This window comes from Taudactylus pleione, unplaced genomic scaffold, assembly GCF_031769625.1.
Source record: "Taudactylus pleione unplaced genomic scaffold, aTauple2 ptg000430l, whole genome shotgun sequence".
Classification (NCBI taxonomy): Eukaryota; Metazoa; Chordata; class Amphibia; order Anura; family Myobatrachidae; genus Taudactylus; species Taudactylus pleione.
Genome location: NW_028284832.1, coordinates 1,801,875 through 1,825,953, shown reverse-complemented (window position 1 = coordinate 1,825,953; position 24,079 = coordinate 1,801,875). Strand labels below are relative to the sequence as shown.

Here is a 24,079-nt window from a genome sequence, read left to right as displayed (position 1 = left end):
CTAATTCGTCGTCTGGCTTTGGATTTGGATTTGCCAAACTGCGGTGACTGGCTTTGGATTTGGATTTGGATTTTTTTACAAAAATTTACAAAAAAAGCTAAAATCACATAAATTGGTCTTTTTTTTTCTTCCTAGAGTATTATTAACCTCAATAACATTAATTTCCAGTCAATTTAGACCACCTCACAGCTTATAATATTGTTTTCAACATTATTGGCCAAAGGTTGCAGTGAGCTGACTGGTTACTAAGCGACAAAGCAGCGGCACAACGACACAGACACCACAGTATAAAGCACATCTATGACACATTGCCACACAGCAGTGGCAGAAATGAAAAGTAGTGCACCACCGAGTGGGGTACGGCCACCAGAGTCACAGTACTTGTTTACATAGTGGGCTACGGCCCAAGGAGTCACAGTGCACAATCTTATTCATATTACACCGCACATAGGGCCTGATTCACATTACACCATAAAGTAGTGTCTCTTATTTATGTTACGACACACAGTAGTGCCCCTTTTACACAATCCCACAGTAGTGACCCTTTTACCCAATGCCCACAGTAGTGCCCCTTTTACACAATGCCCACAGTAGTGGTGTCCCTTACACAATGCCCCCAGCAGTCGTGCCCCCTATGCAGTCCCCTTAGTAGTAGGGTCCCCTATGCAGTGCCCCCAGTAGAATGCCCCCCAGTAGTATGCCACCCCCCGTAGTATGCCCCCCATTAGCAGGCCCCCCCAGTAGTATGCCCCCCCGCACCCCCAGTAGCAGACCCCCCAGTAGCAGACCCCCCCAGTAGTTCCCCCGGCCCTTACACGCTGGCGGCTATGTGTTTGTTCTGTGTAGGGCAGACCGCTATCACAGCGGTCTGCCCTACACAATAGGAGCCCTGATGTCGGATTCTCTAGCGAGAATCCGACATCAGGCGGCCGCCGTTCGGCCCCGAACGGGGATCCGAGTTATGGACTCGGATCCCCAATGTTCGGAGCGGTTCGGATTCCACAGAATCTGAACCGCTCATCTCTAGTATGGGAGATCCAGAACCTATTAACTTGAGACTGCTGGTCCCATAACCTACAGTATTAGCAGAACTGTGTAACAGTGCGGTGCACAGCAGTGCTGCTGGATGTAGTAGTCCCCTAGACAATATACCCACCAGGAGGGAATACACTTGGCCAAAGTATATATGATGTTTAGTGTGTTGCAAAGTTGTTTGGTGCTGGTGAGTGTTAGTTCATACGTGGTTCAGCTTACACCAGTTCTTAGATTTATTAAACCAGGTGGAACAACAGGTATAACTGTAGCATATAGAGGCAACCTAGTGCTTTAGGGTATCGCTGGATGTTGTAGTGCACCGGGCAAATGTACTAGCAGATTCTTGAAGCGATATACCCAGGGTTGGATTAAGGGAGGGGGCACAGGGGTGGTCGTCCTGGGGCCCCCACACAGTGTCGATGTGACCCTGCCGAGAACTGGTGTCCGGGAGCACCTGTTCCCGTGTGGAGGCTAGCACAGACGCGACTGTTCCGCTGAATGCAGCAGTCAGTGCTGCTGCATCAGCTTTCTACGGGGGGAGAGGAGTCGGTTTTACACTTACATTAGCGGATGCAGGGGGTTGGTTATGAGTACCTAGAACCCCCCCCTGGCACACCGATTCCCCCCTACACTGACCGCATCAGGGGCGGAGCTTATATGGCAAGCTCTGTCCCCAAATCCCTGCGAATTGCGGCATTACATCTAGGGGGCAATGCCTAATGAACCGAGGTGCCCGGCCCCTGGTGCAACGTATACTTACAGCAGCTGCTGCATTAAGTGTAAATATGTGTGTGTACTGTTTTAGTGTGTCCATATTAGGGGTGTGCACCGGCCACTTTTCGTGTTTTGGTTTTGGATCTGGAGCTTTCTTCGTGTTTTGGATCTGGATTGGTTTTGCCAAAACCACCCTTCCGTGTTTTGGGTTCTGGGTTTTGTGTTTTGGATCTGTATTTTTTAAAAAAAAAGAATAAAAACAGCTAAAATCACAGAATGTGTTGGTTTTTCTGCTCCTATGCTATTATTAACCTCAATAACCTTAATTTCCAGTCTATTCTGAACACCTCACACCTCACAATAGTGTTTTTATGTCCAAAAGGCTATGCTAAGCGACACGAGTGGGCGGTACAAACACGTGGCCCATCTAGGAGTGGCACTGCAGTGGCAGACAGGATGGCAGTTTGAAAAACTAGGCCCCAAACAGTACATAATGCAAAGGAAAAAAAAAAAGGTGCAAGATGGAATTGTCCTTGGGCCCTCCCACCCACCCTTATGTTGTATAAACAGGACATGCACACTTTAACAAACCAATCATTTCAGCGCCAGGGTCTGCCACACGACTGTGGCTGAAATGATTGGTTCGTTTGGGCCCCCACAAAATAAGCTGGCAATTAATCTGTCCCTGCACAAACTGGCTCTACGGAGGCAAGATGTCGTCCTCATCCACCGATTCCTCACCCTCTTCAGTGTTGTGTACATCCTCATCCTCACAGACTATTAACTCGTCCCCGCTGGAATCCACCACCACAGGTCCCTCTGTATGTTCTGGAGGCTGGTCTCCCTGGAAGAGTTGGTAATTCATTTTTATGAACATCATCTTCTCCACATTTTGTGGAAGCAGCCTCCTACGCCTTTCGCTGACAAGGTTCCCGGCTGCACTAAACACTCTTTCGGAGTACACACTGGAGGGGGGGCAACTCAGGTAAAATAGAGCCAGTTTGTACAGGGGCCTCCAAATTGCCTCTTTTTCCTGCCAGTACAGGTACGGACTGTCTGACATGCCTACTTGGATGCTGTCACCGATGTAATCCTCCACCATTCTGTCAATGGTGACAGTATCAAGTGCAGTGACAGTAGACATGTCAGAAATTGTTGCCAGGTCCTTCAGTCCGGACCAAATGTCCAAACTTGGTCCTGCCTGCCCTGCATCACCGCCAGCGGGTTGCTTAGGATACCTAAGTTTTTTCTTGGCAGCCCCAGTTGCGGGAGAAAATGAAGAAGGAGCTGTTGTCGTGTCACGTTCCGCTTCAGCTGACAGTGTTTTCACCAGCAGGTCTTTGCACCTCTGCAGGCTTGTGTCGGCCGGAAAGAGAGACACTACATAGGCTTTAAACCTAGGATCGAGCACGGTGGCCAAAATGTAGTGGTCTGATTTCAACAGATTGACCACCCTGGAATCCTGGCAAAGCGAATGAAGGGCTTCATCCACAAGTCCCACATGCCGAGCGGAATCGCTCTGTCTTAGCTCCTCCTTCACTTTCTCCAGCTGCTTCTGCAAAAGCCTGATGAGGGGAATGACCTGACTCAAGCTGGCAGTGTCTGAACTGACTTCACGTGTGGCAAGTTCGAAGGGTTGGAGAACCTTGCACAACACAGAAATCATTCTCCACTGCGCTTGAGTCAGGTGCATACCCCCTCCTTTGCCTATGTCATAGGTGGATGTATAGGCTTGAATGGCCTTTTGCTGCTCCTCCATCCTCTGAAGCATATAGAGGGTTGAGTTCCACCGCGTCACAACCTCTTGCTTCAGGTGATGGCGGGGCTGGTTCAAGAGTGTTTGCTGGCGCTCCAGTCTTCGGCACGCAGTCGCTGAATGGCGAAAGTGGCCAGAAATTTTTTGGGCCACCCAAAGCGTCTCCTGCACACCCCTGTCACTTTTCAGAAAATTCTGCACCACCAAGTTTATTGTGTGAGCAAAACATGGGACGTGCTGGAATTTGCCCAGATGTAATGCCCGCACAGTATTGGTGGCGTTGTCAGATATCACAAATCCCCAGGAGAGTCTAAGTGGGTAAGCCACTGGGTGATGATTTCCCTCAGTTTCTCTAAGAGGTTGTCGGCGGTGTGCCTCTTACTGAAACCGGTGATACACAGCGTAGCCTGCCTTGGAACGAGCTGGCGTTTCTGAGATGCTGCTACTGGTGACGCTGCTGTTTTTGCTGCATAAGGTGATACATCTACCCAGTGGGCTTTCACAGTCATATAGTCCTTAGTCTGCCCTGTTCCACTTGTCCACATGTCCGTGGTTAAGTGGACATTGGATACAACCGCATTTTTCAGGACACTGAGGACACTTTTTCTGACGTTTCTGTACAGTCTCGGTATCTCCTGCCTAGTGAAGTGGAATCTAGACGGGATTTGGAACCGGGGACACACTACCTCCATCAATCCCACTGCACTAATGGCGGATACCGGACGCACGTCTAACACCAACATAGCAGTCAAGGCCTCAGTTATACGTTTTGCTTCAGGATGACTGCTGTCGTACTTCATCCTCCTTGCTAAGGACTGTTGGAGGGTCAATTGTTTAGTAAAAGTAGTGGTGTTCCTACTTCCTCTCTGGGATGATGAACGACTCCCATCAGCAGCAACAGCAGCAGCGGCAGCAGTAGGTGTAGCAATGCAGGATCCTCCGGAGGAATCCCGGATAGGAGAGTCAGTCATGCCAGAGACATGGCCTGCAGGACTACTTCCGATCCTGACTAAGGAGGAAATTGACGAGGAGGGAGTTGACGGTGTGGTTTGCAGGCGCTTGGATACAACAGGACAACGGGATTTAGGTGTCCCTGGACTGCTTACTGTCTTAGCCAAAGTTTCTGAACTTGACAGTAACTTTTTATGAACGCGCTGCAGGTACCGTATAAGGGAGGATGTTCCTAGGTGATTAACGTCCCTACCCCTACTTATTTCACCTTTACATATGGTACATATGGCAAGACAGTTGTTGTCTGGATTTGGAAAGAAATATTGCCAGACCAAAGAGGTGGAATGTTTGGTCTTCTGCCCAGGCATGACCGTGATGGGCTTTTTCATCCCATGGACAACAACTGTCTCCCCCGGAGCCTGATTTAAACAAACCACATCACCATCAGAATCCTCCTCGCCAACTTCCTCCTCAGCGCCAGCTACACCAGTATCCTCATCCTGTTGCTTCAATTTGCATATCAGCAAGTGGACTGTGGGTGCTCCTTTCAGCACTTGCAGGGGGCGTGCAAATGGTGGAAAGAGCCACCTCTTCCCGTCCAGCTGGGAAGGTCAGGCATCGCAACCGCCACCACACTTGGACTCTCCTTGGGGATTTGTGATATCTTCTTAGAACGCACAGTTCTTCGCTGTGCTTTTGCCAGCTTAACTCGTTTGATTTTTTTAGCGGGAGGAGGGCTTCCATCGTCATGTGAAGCTGAACCACTAGTCATGAACATAGGGAAAGACCTTAGCTGTTCCTTGCCACTCCGTGTCATAAATGGCATATTGGCAAGTTTACGTTTCTCTTCAGATGATTTAAATGTTTTTTTTAAGGTCATTTTCCTGAACTTTGTCATTTGGGATTGTATGTGCCCTCTACTATGACATTGGGCATCGGCCTTGGCAGACGACGTTGATGGCATGTTATCGTCTATGTCATGACTAGTGGCAGCAGCTTCAGCACTAGGAGGAAGTGGTCCCTGATCTTTCCCTATTTTATTTTTATCGGAGAAAGTTTGGTCCTCCATTTATGTTATATTGATTTGATATATACGTGCGGCTAAGGCGCACAGAAAATATTTTTTTATTTTTGCTGGAGAGTAGTGCAATTTGTGGGTTACACCACCCTTTAAGAAATGAGCCAGCCGGCTCTTTACTTATGGGACACAGGTGCACGCTTGGCGCTGCTCCTTTGTTGATGCACGTGCAGCCACAGTGCACACAATTCACAAACACAGAAAATATTTTTTAATTTTGTTTGGAGTGTACTTTGGGGGTTACAGCACCCTTTAACGGTCAAGCCAGCCGGCCCTTTACTTATGACACAGGCGCGCGCTTGGCGCTGCTCCTTTGTTGATGCACGTGCAGCCACAGTGCACACAATTCACAAACACAGAAAATATTTTTTTTATTTTGTTTGGAGTGTACTTTGGGGGTTACAGCACCCTTTAACGGTCAAGCCAGCCGGCCCTTTACTTATGACACAGGCGCATGCTTGGCACTACTTTGTTGATGCACGTTGGGCTACAGTGCACACAATTCACAAACACAGAAAATATATATATTTTTTTGTTTGGAGTGTACTCTGGGGGTTACAGCACCCTTTAACGGACAAGCCAGCCGGCCCTTTACTAATGGGACACAGGCGCACGCTTGGCGCTGCTCCTTTGTTGATGCACGTGCAGCCACAGTGCACACAATTCACAAACACAGAAAATATTTTTTATTTTGTTTGGAGTGCACTTTGGGGGTTACAGCACCCTTTAACGGTCAAGCCAGCCGGCCCTTTACTTATGATACAGGCGCACGCTTGGCACTACTTTGTTGATGCATGTGCGGCTACAGTGCACACAATTCACAAACACAGAAAATATTTATTTTTTTGTTTGGAGTGTACTTTGGGGGTTACAGCACCCTTTAACGGACAAGCCAGCCGGCCCTTTACTTATGACACAGGCGCACGCTTGGCGCTGCTCCTTTGTTGATGCACGTGCAGCCACAGTGCACACAATTCACAAACACAGAAAATATATTTTTGTTTTGTTTGGAGTGTACTTTGGGGGTTACAGCACCCTTTAACGGACAAGCCAGCTGGCCCTTTACTTATGGGACACAGGCGCACGCTTGGCGCTGCTCCTTTGTTGATGCATGTGCAGCCACAGTGCACACAATTCACAAACACAGAAAATATTTTTTAATTTTGTTTGGAGTGTACTTTGGGGGTTACAGCACCCTTTAACGGACAAGCCAGCCGGCCCTTTACTAATGGTTATACAGGCGCACGCTTGGCGCTGCTCCTTTGTTGATGCACGTGCAGCCACAGTGCACACAATTCACAAACACAGAAAATATTTTTTTATTTTGTTTGGAGTGTACTTTGGGGGTTACAGCACCCTTTACCGGACAAGCCAGCCGGCCCTTTACTTATGGGACACAGGCGCACGCTTGGCGCTGCTCCTTTGTTGATGCACGTGCAGCCACAGTGCACACAATTCACAAACACAGAAAATATATTTTTATTTTGTTTGGAGTGTACTTTGGGGGTTACAGCACCCTTTAACGGACATGCCAGCCGGCCCTTTACTAATGGGACACAGGCGCACGCTTGGCGCTGCTCCTTTGTTGATGCACGTGCAGCCACAGTGCATACAATTCAGAAACACAGAAAATATTTTTTTTATTTTGTTTGGAGTGTACTTTGGGGGTACAGCACCCTTTAACGGACAAGCCAGCCGGCCCTTTACTAATGGGACACAGGCGCATGCTTGGCGCTGCTCCTTTGTTAATGCACGTGCAGCCACAGTGCACACAATTCACAAACACAGAAAATATTTTTTATTTTGTTTGGAGTGCACTTTGTGGGTTACAGCACCCTTTAACGGTCAAGCCAGCCGGCCCTTTACTTATGACACAGGCGCACGCTTGGCACCACTTTGTTGATGCACGTGCAGCTACTGTGCACACAATTCACAAACACAGAAAAAATATTATTTTTTTTTGCACTTGGGGGGAGCACCCCTGATGGACAGAGCACCCCCTGGACAACACTACAGCACCCCTTTAGGACTGGGACACTGCACAGGACTTTGGAGTGGACACAGCCCCTATGGACAACTGACTGCACAACACAGTCCAGCCAGCCCCTATGGACTTTGGAGGAGTGGACACAGCCCCTATGGACAACAGCAGCACAACACTGCACTACACTACACAGCCCAGCCAGCCCTAACTCCCACCCTCCCTCTTCACTGTCCACAGCCGAGTGAGAAAATGGCGCTGACACGGGTACCTTATATAGGATCCAAATCCCGCGAGACCCGGAAGGCGGGATGATGACGTTTTGCCTCGATTTCAGATCCGAGTCAGGCGGGAAAAGTCAAGCCTGACTTGGATCGGCCTCGGATCGGGGGGGTTCGGATTTCAGAAATCCGAACCCGCTCACCCCTAGTCTATATGTATGTAGGTGTATGTATATGTATGTATGTATGTATGGAATGGGATTGAAATACCGGCGGCTGAAGAGCCCGATCCTGGAAGCTCAACTCTTCAGAATCCCGATGTCAGCTGGTTAACCCTCCCCTTTCACCCCCTAACCCTCCCTTGGTGGACCCTAACCCTAAAACTCCCAGGTTGGTGCCTAACCCTAAGTCCCTCCAGGGGTGCCTAAACCAAACCCCCCTTCCTGCACCCTAAACCTAACCCTACCGGGGGAGTGCCTAACCCTAACCTCCCCCCGGCGGTGCCAGAAATTGTGGGGCCCGGGACTGATAAAATAGGCAGGGCCCCCCTAAGGGGAGGGGCACAGGGTAGGGAAGGCTGAAACTTAATGGGGGGCACAGGGCAGGGAAGGCTGGCTGGAGACACAGGGCAGGGAAGACTGGACTAGATGGAGGGTCACAGGGCAGGGACTATATACTTACCAGGCTACCTGGTTTCTTCAGCTGGTCCAGAGAGAGCAGGAGCTCAGGTGGCAGCAGTGCAGAACTGCAGATATGCACCGGTCAGCGAGAAACAGTGCCGGTGTCAGTTCAAATATTGCACAGGCCATGAGTCAATCGCAGCTTGCGGACCAGCAGCCAATCAGGAGTGGCTGTGATTGGCTATTGGCCAGTGCCATATTTGAAGTGCTGCCGGCGGCGTTGTTTCTTCCTGGCTGCCGGTGCATATCTGCAGTTCTGCACCACTCTCCCCGGAGCCCCCGCTTTCTGCGGGCCCTGCAGTGACCCCCTGATGGCGGCCCAGGCTGAGATGCCCGTGAAAGATGACGTTTTGCATCTCTCTAAGACCCAAACTTGGCGGGAAGATCCGAGCCAATTCCGAACCAGTCATCTCTATTTGTCACCTAGATATAAGTTACTACATGAAACGGAATGATAAAGAACAATATGGCTAGTTCTAAGGCCTTTATTTACCAATGATAGCATTTCCAGTGAAAGTAACACACTTTAATATCAGCAGCCATACTGGGCAGTTGTGCACATGGCTGAGCCCCTGATGACTGATCATTTTGTGACCAAATGAACCAATCCTGGACTTGTTGGTTAATGTGGTCATTGGTGAATGTGGGCAGCAAATGGCTGCTATTGGCCTATGTGTACAGTCATCTCCAGCCACACGATCAGGCCCTAGGACAGATTTATGTGCTCAACTCCTGCCTTCAACTCTTAGAATTTGCCCAGTTTTGCTGCCCACATGGGTATCAAAATCGGAAGCAGATGGCACTGCATGGCCATCTTTAATATACCCTTTGAAAACTTTTCTTTTTGTCAACTTTTTTTAGGATACAGACATCAGATCTTCATTTAAATGCAATCAATAGATTAAGGTGACCTCATCTACACATAACACTGTAAAATCACGGTTTGTAATCATTTACTCAACAAGAATCTGCAGAAATGCTGTTTCCTGTGGTGGAAAATGAGGACCCCCGTGGTTTTAATTACAGTTTTTAGCAGGTGCACCAAGACAGGTGGAATGATTAGCAAATCATTTGCAGGGCCCAACTACATACAAAAATATGTTCTACATTGGTTCTACCCATACAGGTCACAGGAAATAAAGGTTATTGGAAACACATCATGTCAAAATATTTTTGAAACTCTCAGAAGAAAAGCTGCTGATGGGTCTGGGAGGAGGGTTTAATCAATTTAATAAGATTTACAATCATTTTACAGTACAACAGTTTATACGGTATACAAATGCAGAAAATTACAGGTCATATGCAATTAACCAATTCCGGGATATCCAACATGATTCGGTTTACACACGTCGTTAATACAGAAGTATCCAAAAACCTCTGGTTCATCAAATTATCTATAGACTACAATTAAGAGCCATTTACCAAAGTCAAATGTTGGAAAGAGATCCTGTAGTATAAATGTGGTCTGTAAGGAGGAGTTATGATTAGAGTGTCTGCTCTTAAAGAATAACATGCAGCAAGTGCACTACTAAAGTTTGTTAAAGTTTTTGTAAATGAAGACCTCTAGAACAAGATGCTGTGGACAGATTAGCTAAAATGTAGTTATTACGCTGTGATGCCAGACGTTCTATACGACGGAAATAAAAAAACTGTCTATGAGCAGAATAATCTCTTACCATTTGTTAAGTCACAGTGGTATGCAGTCGGGAAGCCGGCGGACCTAATCCCGACAGCCGGCTCCCCGGCTGTCATATCCCGGCAACGGTCTAAAGGCAGGCGTCGATATGCCGACGCCTGTCATTAGACATACGCCAGGAGCCCGTTGTCCGGCATCCCGATCGAAGGTACGCTGAGCGCGGATAGCCACGGGGGGGGGGGGGGTTAGTGTTAGGCAACCCAGGAGGTTAGGTTTAGGCTAGGGGAAGGGTGGGTTAGCGTTAGGCACCCCTGTAGGGGACTTAGGGTTAGTCACCCCCCCGGGGGACTTAGGTTTAGGCTAGGGGAAGGAGGGGGTTAGGTTTAGGCACTTAGATGGGGGATTGGGGTTAGGCACTTGGGGGGAAGGTTAGGGTTAGGCACCCCTAAGGGAGGGTTAGTGGTTAGAAATAGGTTAGTATATACTTACCTGGGGACGATCGGCATTTCCTCCTCTGCTGGGATGCCGCTGTCGGGATTCCAGCCGCTGGGCATGGGTGCGGCGGTAAATCATACCGATTCCGTCACAGTGGTTGGACCATTAAGGTTGGAGGCTTCCTTCGCTGTTTATGATCACAGGCAGTTTGTTCAAATGGAGTCATCTAAGAGTTGATGCCACACTGGATCAGGAAATAATCGAGCAGAATGTTAATTCATCTGCTGGAGCTGAATCGATAATAATAATTATTAGTCAAGGTCAATGGTGGAGGCAAATACCGACTGTAAATACATTTGGAATGCGTGGGGAGGGGTTCTAGTGGACTGTACATTCAGGAAAGTCTTCACATGAGCAACTCTTCCATTAACTGATGTTTGAAGTTATTTCTGCCAGAGGGGCAACATTAACTACTAGAGCCAGGGGTTCACTTTTTTATCCCATAATAAATGGCCTTTTTTAAGTTTTTTTTTAATAAATAAGTACTACATTACCTTCAATAATTGATTTATTTTAATAACTAATTATTTTGTCCAATTTTAAAAAATATATATATTTTTTGAATAATTACTACTTCCAAATTTTGACATCCATTTTTTTTTTATGTAAATAAATGATTACTACGTCCAATTTTTTGATTATTTTTTTAAAAATAAATTATGTCCAAATTTTTTTTTTAAATAAATAATTGCTACATCCAATTTTTGAGTATATGTTCGCTTTCACCAGCTCAATCTATTTATTGCATAGAAGTGAGGCTGAGTTGGCCAGTAGATGTGTCCAAGTAGAGAGTTTCCTTCATGCTATAATTACTCACTATATTTAACCTTGAGTGTTACTATTATGGCTATTACCGTACTTTACTTTAAATTTGGAATTTCACAATCATTAGTTTTCTTTAGGTTGCACATTGTTCCTAATCACTTATTAGTTATTATTAATGAAGTCCAACTTTTGCTAAGAGGCAACCTGACAACGAAAATGAGCCTCCATGCACTGCATTTACTAATAAAATTGCCTTGATTTGTGACTTAGGTGACTTTGGTGTTTCTCGTATCCTTGTATCATCCGATATGGCGACTACTTTAACAGGAACTGCCTCTTACATGAGTCCGGAGGTGTTCATCAACAAGGGGTACAACACAAAGTCTGATATCTGGTGAGCAATAACAGCCACATACTCTGAATGGGACATTAAACTGCAATCACTGTATGCATATGTTTTGTATTCCTAATTGTGCTAAAATCAACAAGGTGACTCCAATGCTTAACATACACTATGGGCCATTCACCAATGTGGAAAAACTGGCCTTTATGGCACATATTTAATTTTGCACCTTTATTAATGCTAAATGTTCCTCTTTTTATGGAAAGCACATTAAGCTTTGTCAGGATCTGCTGGGAACATTTTCCTTCATGTGATGGGATGAGGCGAGTGGATAGAGGCCTTCCTGGGTAAATGTGGTCTGGATGCGCGAATGTTCCTCAGATTGTGCTCCTCAGTTTAATGCGATATAACGGGACAGTTTTCCTGATGGTGTTTGTGTGGGGAACTTCTTGGGTCTACATCATGCATAGCTGGACTAGCCATTGGACTAGGGCCCTGTGTGTGCTTCGGGGCCTGTATTACATTTTTCTGTGTGTTTTTTTTTTTTTTTTTTAGAAACTGGTGGAAAATTGGCCCAAACAGTTTGTTGTCTTAGGGCTTCCATGGGGTATTGATCTGGCTCTGATCCAGTCAATTGTTTCATCAGCCAAGTCCACTTGATAGTGAATATGTGCATTTATATATGTACTATAAATTCCAGTAGTCAAAAACTTCAAATAGACATCAAAAAATGTATCACGGATCCTATGTGTTTTCGGGGCAAATAATCTTATTTGTTCACCGAAAAAAATAGGATAGGGTTTAACAAAAAAATCGGGAATTACCCGTGAAAAATCCCTGTTTTTCACCCCCGAAAAAATATTGGGGCTAATTGGATAATGCCCCTATACTCTTACAATTATCAAACTGACCAGGGATGATGCTCGCAGTCAGTACAGTCCTCTGCTCTTAAGATTGTTACACATTCCTTGGTTCCTTATGTAGGGGTAGCCGCCGACATCAGTTGTATAATGATGGAAATTATGTAACTGCTCAGTTCGGTGAAAGAATAGGTTCAGCTTTCCATACAGCACAATACTGCCTCAACGTATTTTGTTCAGTACAGGTGATTTTTATTTTCAACCTAAAATATTCAAATACACAAGTGACACATTTAACTAAGACAGTCCTGATTTTCTGTTACTTTCCTGATTATTTTAAGACCTAACTGAGAGTGGACTAACCAACTTTTTTTTTCTAAAATGTTGCTAAGTGGCAATAGACTAGACTTGGCGAGGTACTTTTACCACGCACATTTTTAGGCAAAGCAACAATCCTGCAAAGTAAGTGTGAGCTCATTTCATAGGGACTGTTCTAAACACCACCAGAATGTTTATGTATTATTATGTATTCTCAAGCAGTAACCTATTTCGCCCAATCAGCAATCATGTTACAATGTCTCGTTGCTATGGATTACTGCACATTTGCACTTCTAGACTATGTTAGTAAATAGCCTCAATGTGGTCAACATTTGTACACAAATGCAATGCAAAGCTGAATGAGCCATATGCCAGTTTTCACTTAGAAAATGCAAATATTAAAATTATGTATTATTCCCATTCTTCTTTTTCCATAATACAGTGCACCACTTTATAAGGTACAGCTTTATGAGGCTAAGCTTGCATAAAACCAAGCATTATCTAACACAAAAGAGAATTCAATAGAACTCAATGTACATTACCATATTTTTTGACTTGCATATTTATTTAATTTCCCATCGTGTCATGTTCCTGCAATGTGCATTTCACTATGGAAGTGGCAGGGCCGGCTCTAGGGGTGTTCGACCAGTGCGGTTGCACAGGGGCGCCACCCATAGAGGGCGCACCCCTCCCCAACATCCCGATTTCAGTGGGGCAGTAGTGTCCCGCTGTTCCACCCGTGGGCCGAAGTGGCCCGCGGGTGGTCAAATTGGGAGGTTGGGGAACCACACCGCTGCAGCTGTGCGGCGGTGCCAGACCCCCTGGAGTGTGAATGGATGCCGTGCACATGCGCGCGGCATCCATTCACTGACGGGAGAGGGCTGTGGGAAACCCAGCCAGTGATGGAGGGCTGGGCTTTACCCCCAGCCTGACATTATTTGGAGGCGTGCCATGCGGGCGCACCTCCAAGTAACGTCACTTAGGGGGTGTGGCCTATGTTAATGAGGCTACGTCCCCAATTTCGGTCGCGCACCGGATCGGCACAGGATGCTCAGACCCCTGGAGCCGGCCCTGGGAAGTGGGATGCAGGAGTGTGCAATGTTCTTCCAGGAGTCCGGGATGAGGACTAAGCAAGTATTAATATTCCTTGAGGAGGGGTGTGGACCATCACTGACCAGCCATCCACCTATGACTTCATTATATTTTTAATATTGATGAGTAAAGCTAAAACAAACAATGGTTTTTAGAGGGTATATATTTCCTGTCACGTCACTGGAGTTGTGTAGATTCAGATCGGGACCCTTGTAATTAGCTTAGAGAATAGTTAAAGTTTGAGGCCTTCACTAATCTCTTTATACCATATGTATAGTTGCTTGTGAACAAAAAGATATGGATACAGTCTTTGGGAAATACTGAATGGAGTGCCGGGAGCATGACAGTCACAGTATCTTGATCATTTTGTTCTCAGAACTGCAGTATGGTAGAAGCAGGCTGTAGATGTGACAATAGTGAAGGGCCTGTAATACCGGGGACAGCCTGCAGGAGATGCAGATACTTGAGTGCTGCACACTACTGAGAGTAGGATGCTGAGAAATGCAATAGAAAATAGTGGGACCCCTGTTGTAATCAGTGTGAAGAGCAGAACAGCCAGTTGGTAGATACTTCAGATGAATACAGACTGAATAGGAGGCAGAATGCACTTACAATGCAGGTAGCTTGTGATTGAGCCCACTGCATAATGCACTAGTGATTGCAAATAAATTGAAGAGCGAGTCAGATGCAGATGCACTTTATAAATGCAGGTAGCTAATAAGTGAGTCAGATGCAGATGGACTTTTTAGATGCAGTTTCAGGAAACTGGAACAGAAACTGGAAACCACGGCAGCCAGGAGCCAGGATACTGTTCTATGGGAAAAGAGTGTTGTTCTGATTAGGAATGGCCATCAACCATCGATGATTCGTAATCATCAATGGTTTATGGCCGATGTCAAATGTTTTTCCCATCGATTGGGGAGAACCAGATTGTTTCCCTCCATCGATGGAAGAACATAACTTAATATATTTTTTTTTTAAGGTGCCGAAACAGGAAGCATAGCCCCGCCCCTGACACCAATGAAGACACACCTCGGTTCTGATTCACCCACGGGTCAATCAGTCATAGAACAGGGATGACCACAGGTTGGTGAATCCATCGATGGTCATTGATTGCATAGTTGGTTACCATCAATGGCAACTTTATATTTTACCATCGATGGTAACCATACTGATGGCCATCCCTAGTTCTGGTAATAAGTCACTGGAGGGGTTTAAATACGGCGCTCTTAGCGCCTATTGGCTGAGCTGGTCATGTGAGCGTAACTGCTGGAATTCAGTTGGCAAATACAGTCTTGTGAGATAATCCAAGATGGCAAGCAGGGTAAATGCCAGGCACACAAGCAAAAATGCCAGCGCAGGGCTCAGAAGGGCCATATGCGACCAGGAAGGGCACGGATGGCAGTGACATGACACCGCTGGACCCCAATGTGTGACATTTCCCTTTAATGTGGACATGTCAGGTACAGCTACTTGTTGTAATTGTGCCCCATAATAAAACATGCAATCTAGCTAAAAATATCTGCTCCAAGCATGTAGTGTTTGCACCTGTCCTGCTGTGAGCTGTATCTCTAAGAATATGTTAATGAAGCACCTGGCTCTTGTGTAATTGAAGCCTCATTCATGTCACTAATAACAGTGATCAGCACAAGTCCTGTTCTGAGATACCTGACATCTCAAGTCAGCATGGGAGAGCTGACACCGATCCCTGATGGTACTCCTGCTCTGGGAGCCGGATTGTTGACGGCTATTACTGTAAGTATATAGCTCAGGGAGGCTCAGGGCTTAGAAGACTAAAATGACTGTGTTAAACTGCATTATTGTACAAATACAAAAGTGGCAACATTTCTTGGTCCCTAGAATTTAAAGGTTACTATTTTACAAACATGGGGCCTGATTCAGACCCACTCGCGAGCGGCTGTCCGCTCGCAAGTGGGTCGATGTTCTGGACTGAGCATGCGCACGACGGAGGGAGCTCCGTCGTGCGCATGCGCCAGACGCGACGAGCGAAGGAAAGTCCTTCGCTCGTTGTGTCCGATCAAAGGGGGCGTGCTGTCAATGTTGATTGACAGCACGCCCCCTTTGGTGGGCGTGCCGGGGGCGTGCCTCCCTGACGGGGGCGTTCCCACGGGAACGCCTCCCGTCAGAAGCCGGCCCATTGACATCACTAGTGATGTCAGTGGGAGTGATTTTGGCTCTGATAGAGCCAAAATCACTCCGGAGCTTGCGGTTGAGAACCTCAACCGCAGGCTCCGACTCGCAATTTCGATGGTCGCGATGGTCTCGACCATCGCGGCCATCACAATGCACGCTCGTATAGCCTGTGGGTGGTGACCCACAGCTATACGAGCGTCCAGGAGGACGCTCCATGAAAATGGAGCCCAGCCCTCATTCAGAGCGTGCGCTCTGCTTAGAGCGTCCGGCTCTGAATGAGGGCCATGGTGTTAAGGCCTAGAAGATTAGCATTCCTTATTGCCGCGTATTTATTAAGGGTACGTCACAATGGCATGGGCTCCGAAAATAGCATGTCCTGGCGCACGCTAAAATGTAAAGGGTTCAGATTAAGCCTGCATAATGCATTACCATGTGATTTTTCGGAGCTTGGCAAATGGGCCATTATCGTGGTCCCCATAGTCCATTGGCCCCTGTAGAAGCTGTTCCCATGGTTTTCTATAGGGACGGTATTTAACAATCTGGCATTAGCACACTGACTTGTGATCCCTCCCCGGTGGGCTGCAGGAGGAAGGTTTACGCACTGCGCAGCATGAAAGCCACGCATGCACAGTAGCTGTGAAGTTGCCCATAGATAGAAGTAAAGTGATTGCGGATGTGATTACTTTTTTCTGATTGCCAGAATGGGCTCTTAACGGAGCCCATGTCCTGTTGATTCAAGTTGATACATTCTAGCACATACACACACTTTAATTGGGTGGTATCCCCTTGCGCCCTAAATAACACTTAAAAAAAGATATGCCTTGACAAAGATCAGAGAACTGATTGAAACGCGTTGGGAAAGGAAGGGCGTTTTGTGGACTAACCAGACTAGGAGAAGGGACCAGGATTGGCATCATCCATTCGGTTTCTACATTCACTTGTTTATCCTTTTTCTGGTTGGAAGCCACCCTTATCATTTACTTGTCTGGATATATCAGCTGTAAAACATCTGATTCTTTCATTATATGGATGGTGCTGTTTGGATTTTTTATCTTCATTAAATGTGTTTATTTTTTATCTATTGTGATTACAGTTCATTATCACGAAGAAGATTGTGTCACTATTTACTACAATACACTTTTCAGTAAATGTATCTGTTGCTATTACATTGTACTAATGCAACATTTGTTTCAGAAATTTGTGATGAATGTGACTGGTTGCACTAGATCTTGTATATTTATATCTTCACATGTTTTATGGTCCGAGAATTTATCTTCATTATTACAAACCATCACATTGTGGAGAATTCTGGTCAAAAGAGATCAAGTTTTCTTCTGTAACAAGCAAGTGTTATTTTTTAAGTATTATTTAGGGCGCAAGGGGATACCATCCAATTAAAGTGTGTATAGGTTTGATTCTGGTGAGGAATAGCATCGGGTGGATGTGTAATCTCTAGCTTGTCTTTAGGCGCAATTTTAGCCTGTGCCATTTTTCTTATATACACATTCTAGCACAATATGTTGCGATAAGGATTCTTAATAGTCGGGGGCACACTGCATTTTATAATAAATATGCCCCTAAGAGAGAAGCCACAGGTGATATCTCCATTATCTGCTGCAGAATCCTCTTTTTAAATCACCCTGTTAAGGTGCGTATCCACTACTAGACATAGAAACGACAGCACGATTACGACATTGTGATCGTGCAGTCGTTTGTATGTCTGTGATTTGGCTACACTGAACGTTCAGTGTAGGCACATCCATCATCCCCGTACATCAGGGATGGGGAACCTCCTACCTGGGGGCCGTGTAAGGCCCTCGGAATAGCTTGATCTGGCCCTCTGAGCTTTGCTCTGCTAGCCTCATTTGGCTAGCAGGGTGCCTAGAATGGCACACTGCAGCCAGAATCTATGCAGCAGTACCGCCTGGATCATCCTTAGGATGCTTCAGACGGTCACACCGCTGCCCTTACAGCATCTTTAGGAAGCTCCGGGCATTGCTGTAATCACCGGCAATTGTGGCCCTGCCCCTGTGTGATGTCACACAGAGGGGGTGTGACCTGCATCGGGCCTGCGAATAATGTTTTATATATCAAAATGGCCCTTGGCAGAAAAAAGGTTCCCCACCCCTGGCGTGACCGTCAGGTTGACCAGCATATATGGGCGATGATAGAGGTCGGAAACGACCAGCGCGCACATAGCTGGTGGTTTCCGACATAAAAGTGCCCGATGCATGCACGATTTGCACGCAATTGAATGATAACGACGTAGTTATCATTCAATTGCCTGCTAATATCGCTAGTTGGATAGGCCCCTTTACTCTAAATTGCAAAAATTCTCTAAAAATAGCCTTTTTAGAAGGATTGGCTGCTGTTTTGACATTTTTGAGAAAATGTGTAATGAAAGTACAGTTATAGACTAATGTGCATACTACAAGGTGTTTTAGAAAGCATAAGGTGCATATATGTTATTCAATATTTATGGGATACGCAAATATTAGGGACCCCCAGATGTACAATGGTGGTATCTCCAATATCTGCAGCGGTCTCTCCATTTCCTTCCACAAATGTAGCCCCCATAGGTGTCTGGCTGCTATGCAGTAAGATTTAACAAACTCCAGAATACAAAGTATTTCAGAGCTTGGCCCCAGCCGCTAACACCATCTGCAGACGGCATTAGCCTTTAATAGCCTATGGTTACTATATCGCATGTACCAGTCAGAGGCCTCACTTGCACATTGGCCCTGGGGGACTCAAACCTGTCACTCTGCTTCCAGCTCTTAGCCAGGACGGTCTCTTATTGGAAGAGTTTTTTTGTAGGATACTCCGCAAGTAATAATTGATAAATAGGCCCCTCAGTCACCTAACAGGTACACGAAAACCCATCAGGTAAACACGGCATTGTCTATACGAGTTGTGTGTTCCCAGTTGGTTCCTAATTATTGCACAGTTATTGTGTTATTCTCTGAATTCATTATTTGTTCAGTTTGGTGATATATGACATAAGTACCTGACTGTGGTTCTTTAATCCTCACTTCACTACCGCATATAAAATTATATTCCTGATCTGCCAGAGAGATAACAGGATGCATAGTGATGTCAAATCAAGAACAAATCTCTTTAGCACAACCTGGCATGACTTCATACCCCATTATGCCTGTTTTATTATGTGTCATGAGAGACATGGCCTTAATATAGATGAAAGCTATCAACTCAATGACTACAATGTGTTACAGAACCTTACCCCATCAATTGCTGGGCCTTCTTAATGATAACCTGAAGGCTGGTGCCTGCGACTTTACTCAGCATGGGGTCTTTGCTACTATTTCATATATCACATCTAAAGTCTTTACAAAGTTCCACAATTGCTCTGGGAATATAGACATAGGATTTATACAGTTCACAGGATGGAATCTAAAGGTAACACCGTACTTTATTACAGGAAGCCCACACAAGAGAATACACCGCTATATGAACATAAGCAACCCTTAAAGTTTTAGAAATGAGATATAATTGGCCAATATACTGTACTGTACTGTACTGATTATTCGCTTGTGACCAAGGCAAATATCGAAAATTACATATCAGTCTTTTTTAATTCATTAGGAACTAGTGAGACCTTAGAGATGTGAAGCAAAAGCACTCTCTCTTATCTGTATTTCAGTCATGTTTTTCATCTGGAGGGACCCTATCACCAATCTTCTATGTCCCCAACACCTGCAAGAAATAGTACCCAAAAGACTTGCTATTTAAATCATTTGGGTTGGCTCCAGGAGATCAACAATTGCTGGGGCAACAGTGAGTAAGCCGACCTAGGGTGGAATGCGACTTAGAACTTTCTGCCCGTGCAGGTGTTATAACTGTAACCATGCTGGTACTTGGTAATCCCCAGAGATGTGGGCATGGAGAGCTATAGGGTGCTGATGGGGCACAGGTCACAGGTTTCATGTGAATCCAGTGATGCACACTAGCCTCCATACTAAGGGGACAGAACCAGTCAGTACAGTGCGAAAGTGCCTTCTGCTGGCCATGGGTAGGCCAAGTGGGGACAGAGTGTTTAAGGACTCTGGTTTCCTGCACCTACTGGGAGTAGTCCATCTTGCAGGAGCCTGAGATGGTAGGTAGAAGATCCTGAGACTTGGGAAGGGTGCCTTGCCATGATCCACTAGGTCACAATATTGTTGAGAGAGTAGGTAGACACCTCTTGTAAGCAAGGTACTGCTTGGACTAGCACACATAATTGTGGAAAGAGGGAAAAGTTCTGTCCTGTCAGTGAGGAAGCAGTAGAAGCTGTTATGAAGAAGGAAATTACCTACATACTGCAGAAAGGGAAAAAGCCACTGCAACAAGAGTCCACTGCCTAGGCTAGGGATGGCCATTGATGGGTCTACCATCAATGGTGTCCCATAAAAAATTTTTATCAGTGTTTTATATTGATGGTATTAAAACATCAACAGGAAACCATTGATGGGCATCCCTGCTGTCAGTCACAGGAAGGCGGCAAGCCAATCGGTAAAGGGGGTGGTGGCAAAGTGGCACATTGGTGGTGGGCCTTCACACAGAAGCTAATGCTGCTACCCAGGGATGAAAAAACCATCAGCAACTTCTGCCACCGATGGTGGAGTACTATTGGACCTCAGCCATTGATGGCAAAACCATTGACCATCAGTTGCATACTATCAGTCGTTGCTAACCGGCGATTATCATTCCTAGCATAGGGAAAAAGAGGCTTCCAAAATAGGGTTGTCCATTGAGTCACCCGCCATGAGCGGGTAATGGTTTCTAAACATTTGCAGGAAACCATCCATAGTTCATAGAGCAAAGGACAAATTGTTAACAATCTGGACTCTGCTATCAATGGTTGACAGCCAAACCTATGCTACAGTAGAGGTCAGTAAGAAGAGATGGAGAGATCAAGTGAAGAGGTCATTTGGAGTGGGACAGTTTGAAGATCTCCATGTAACATGAGACATGTGCCCCATAAGTAAAATTGAGTAAGAATTCCCATTAAAATAGTCCCTGAGAAGTGGCTCATAGTGAGGGGAAGTGGGGGGATAGCGGTTAGAAAGGAGCCCTAAGTGATAACTCATGTGTGAAGGAACCCAGCAGTGGATGTCCCTGGACATTGGGACATCGGTTTTGTCTGCTTAGAAGAAAGCCTATGCAGTGTAATGTATGTAGGAGTGGGTCCCTTTTGGAATGGGGTGATGGGCATTGTAATCAAGCCTGTGGGGTGAGAACTTCTGATCTTGAGTCCACTGTACCCTCACACCATGTACCATGAAGAGTATCATGCAGTGGCGTAATGAGACTGTGTAACATATGGTATTTAACATCTACTACAATTAATGTGCTGGAGGAAGTTGGAGTCTCTGTACCTGTAAACATCATAATGATAATGCTGGAGGAAGAGTAGTGTAATAAAGTTGTTATTTGCAACACCAAATGGTCTGGCACCCAGCTATGCACTTATATTGTCAGCACCTGACACTCCACAAATTCTTATGTGCTAAGCACCTGAGCATTCATTGGCCTTCTGGTTGCCATAGCCGGAGCAGTGCAGAGAAAGAGCCAGGGGGTGTGCTACACTTACATCCTGGTACCCCAAGTACTTTCTATTCCACCCCCAGAGGGTACACACCTCACCTAGAAAACACTCCAATATAGGTGAATGTTTCACCCTCCCCCATCCGTGTCACTAGCCGGCTGCAAACTGACCATTTCCAGAACATTGACCAGAAAATATTATCTTCTCCAAGTAGCCACCGGGATTTGTATTGAGGCGCCCTACCGGCAGCTTCGCAAATCCAAGCAACATCGTACAAAGATGTAGCATCGGTCACAGATCAGTTGATCATCGGCCTTCTGAGGAACCCAATGGTCACGCTGATTGGTGGCAGGAACTGAGACGCCAGAGCCAATTGTTCTGTGTACGGGATCGCAGTCACAGGCTGAGACGGACGTTAGATACACTACCGGGATATTTCTTGGAGTCTGTGCTTCAGACCATGGGCCTGATCCATAGACTGCACAGTCTGCAGCTGCGAAAATATGCTACTGTTTCCAAAGTTTCTCACTACTGCCTTCTCATATCTGTCCCACGACACGCCTGCGTTTGCCTAGTCACCCTCCCCAGAGGCGTTTCTAGAGAGGAGGGGGCCCGTGCGCAGTCTCCGACATGGGCTCCCTCCTCTCTGGCGGCCGGCTGCGCACTGAGCGGTGAGCGGCAAGTGCCGCAGATAGACTCTGGGCACTAGTCTATAGGGTATGCACAGGTCACCGGGAAAATGGCCACAGCGGTAATTTTCCCTGTACTGCTCATGCGCAAACCACGGTAAAATGGCCGCGGTGGCCATTTTACAGGTGTAGACACCGGAACCGACGTGGAACTCCGGAGAGGTAAGTTTTATAGGTGCAGGGTGTGTGGTGTGGGCCCCCCTGTACCCGCACACCCTGCACCCATTACAAATACGCCCCTGCACCCCCATTACCTCCCACAAACGCTGACTACTTGTCACTCACTTTGCGAAAGAATCCTCAGTGCGATCATAAACGCAAATCAGTTTCTGTGTCTGCGCTTTAGCTAAACATCGCTCAGTCTGTGTAAATATCATCACTGCATCGGGTGTCAGGCTTGTTTTTACAGTAAGTTGTATTTTCTAAAATAAATAAAAGAAAGAAAAACAAAACTGTAACAAGGTGCTAAAAGTATACAGCAAAAGAGATGCGTGAACAGAAACGCATATAAATAAGAAAAACTCAGCAGACATAAATCTTCACACATTATGGCTCCAGATCCGGTATCAGAGAATTCAGCCTATTGGGCATATAAAAGTATTTCTGACAGAGGGGAGAAGGAAAGTGAGCGGAAAAGCGACGAGGGATAAAGGAAATATAACAACCCTGAAAAAGTACAAGGAAATGGATTCCACATGCTGGACCCAGAGGAGCCACTGAAGCTGAAAGTTGTACGTTTTACAGGGCAAGTAAAGGCAGTATTTAGTGGTAAATATAATCAAAACGGCTTCTCGAAAAGCAGAGGAACAGTGTTTTAGCACCCAAGTCAAAGATGCCAGACAGCAACCTTGATGTAATTCAGCTTAAGCAAGGTCGCCCAATATTCTAATGATACAGGACATATTGGATGCTGCAAAGGTTCTGTACAACTATGACATTATTTTTGGAAGAGTCGAAAACTCGCTTTATAGCGACAGCTGCTGAGTTAAAGGATTGTTATAACTTACGGCAATTTCCTGCATGGCTTTGCACATTTCCTCGGCTCACTTTCACGTAATACTTTTACTTTCTAGCTCTTTTCTCTGCACTTTCATCCATATCTTTATATCATTAGTGTTTTAATCTTACCTCGAATGGGATATGAATAAAAGCTGCTGTCTGGATGCAGTTGCAACCAATGCAAAAAGATCAAAACAGTTGCAACCAACAAAACGTTATTTTTTTCCGGCTAGTGATACAAATTCATGGCTGAAAAGCACAGGATGAATCCACCTTTTCATAGTAACTGTTTAGAAAAAAAGTTATAGGAGGTAATATGCACCTCTGAAGGTGGATAACTGCTATAAGGCAGGTTACAAAGTTACTAATCCTTATTTTGGAACATTTTTTACATTATACGGCAACTTGCATGTTAGCAGTCATTTCCCTAGTTGCTTGCTTTCTTTATTCTCATTAGTTTGTAAAATGAATCACTTATTAATTTAATTAGACGGTAAAGATTTCAAACATTGCTACTTAGTAAAATCTACTACACTGCCTGTTATAAGATGTGAGTGTCAGGCTCCATCATCCAATCACAGCCCTGCTCTCATCCTGTGTTTACAGTTTAACCTCATGCCATTAGCTGTAGAGGAAGTGTTCTATTTCCACTTTAGGGTAATGAGCGTCTTTCTGGATATGCACTAATAAAACTCCTGATCTGGAAGAATAACGTTGTGGGCTTAGCAAGCTGAACATTGTGCATTGTTGGCTCTAATGAGAGGATA

The 24,079-nt window shown here is 45.8% G+C and overlaps 1 protein-coding gene across 1 annotated transcript in view; it reads left to right on the top strand.

The window, feature by feature from the left end:
- Positions 1–24,079, top strand: part of LOC148506064 (serine/threonine-protein kinase Nek11-like) — a 341,598-nt gene that overhangs the window by 113,745 nt on the left and 203,774 nt on the right. The window contains exon 5 of the mRNA XM_088447334.1: positions 11,583–11,706. Within this exon, the coding sequence (XP_088303460.1) occupies positions 11,583–11,706 (124 nt within the window). The remainder of the gene's footprint in view (positions 1–11,582; positions 11,707–24,079) is intronic.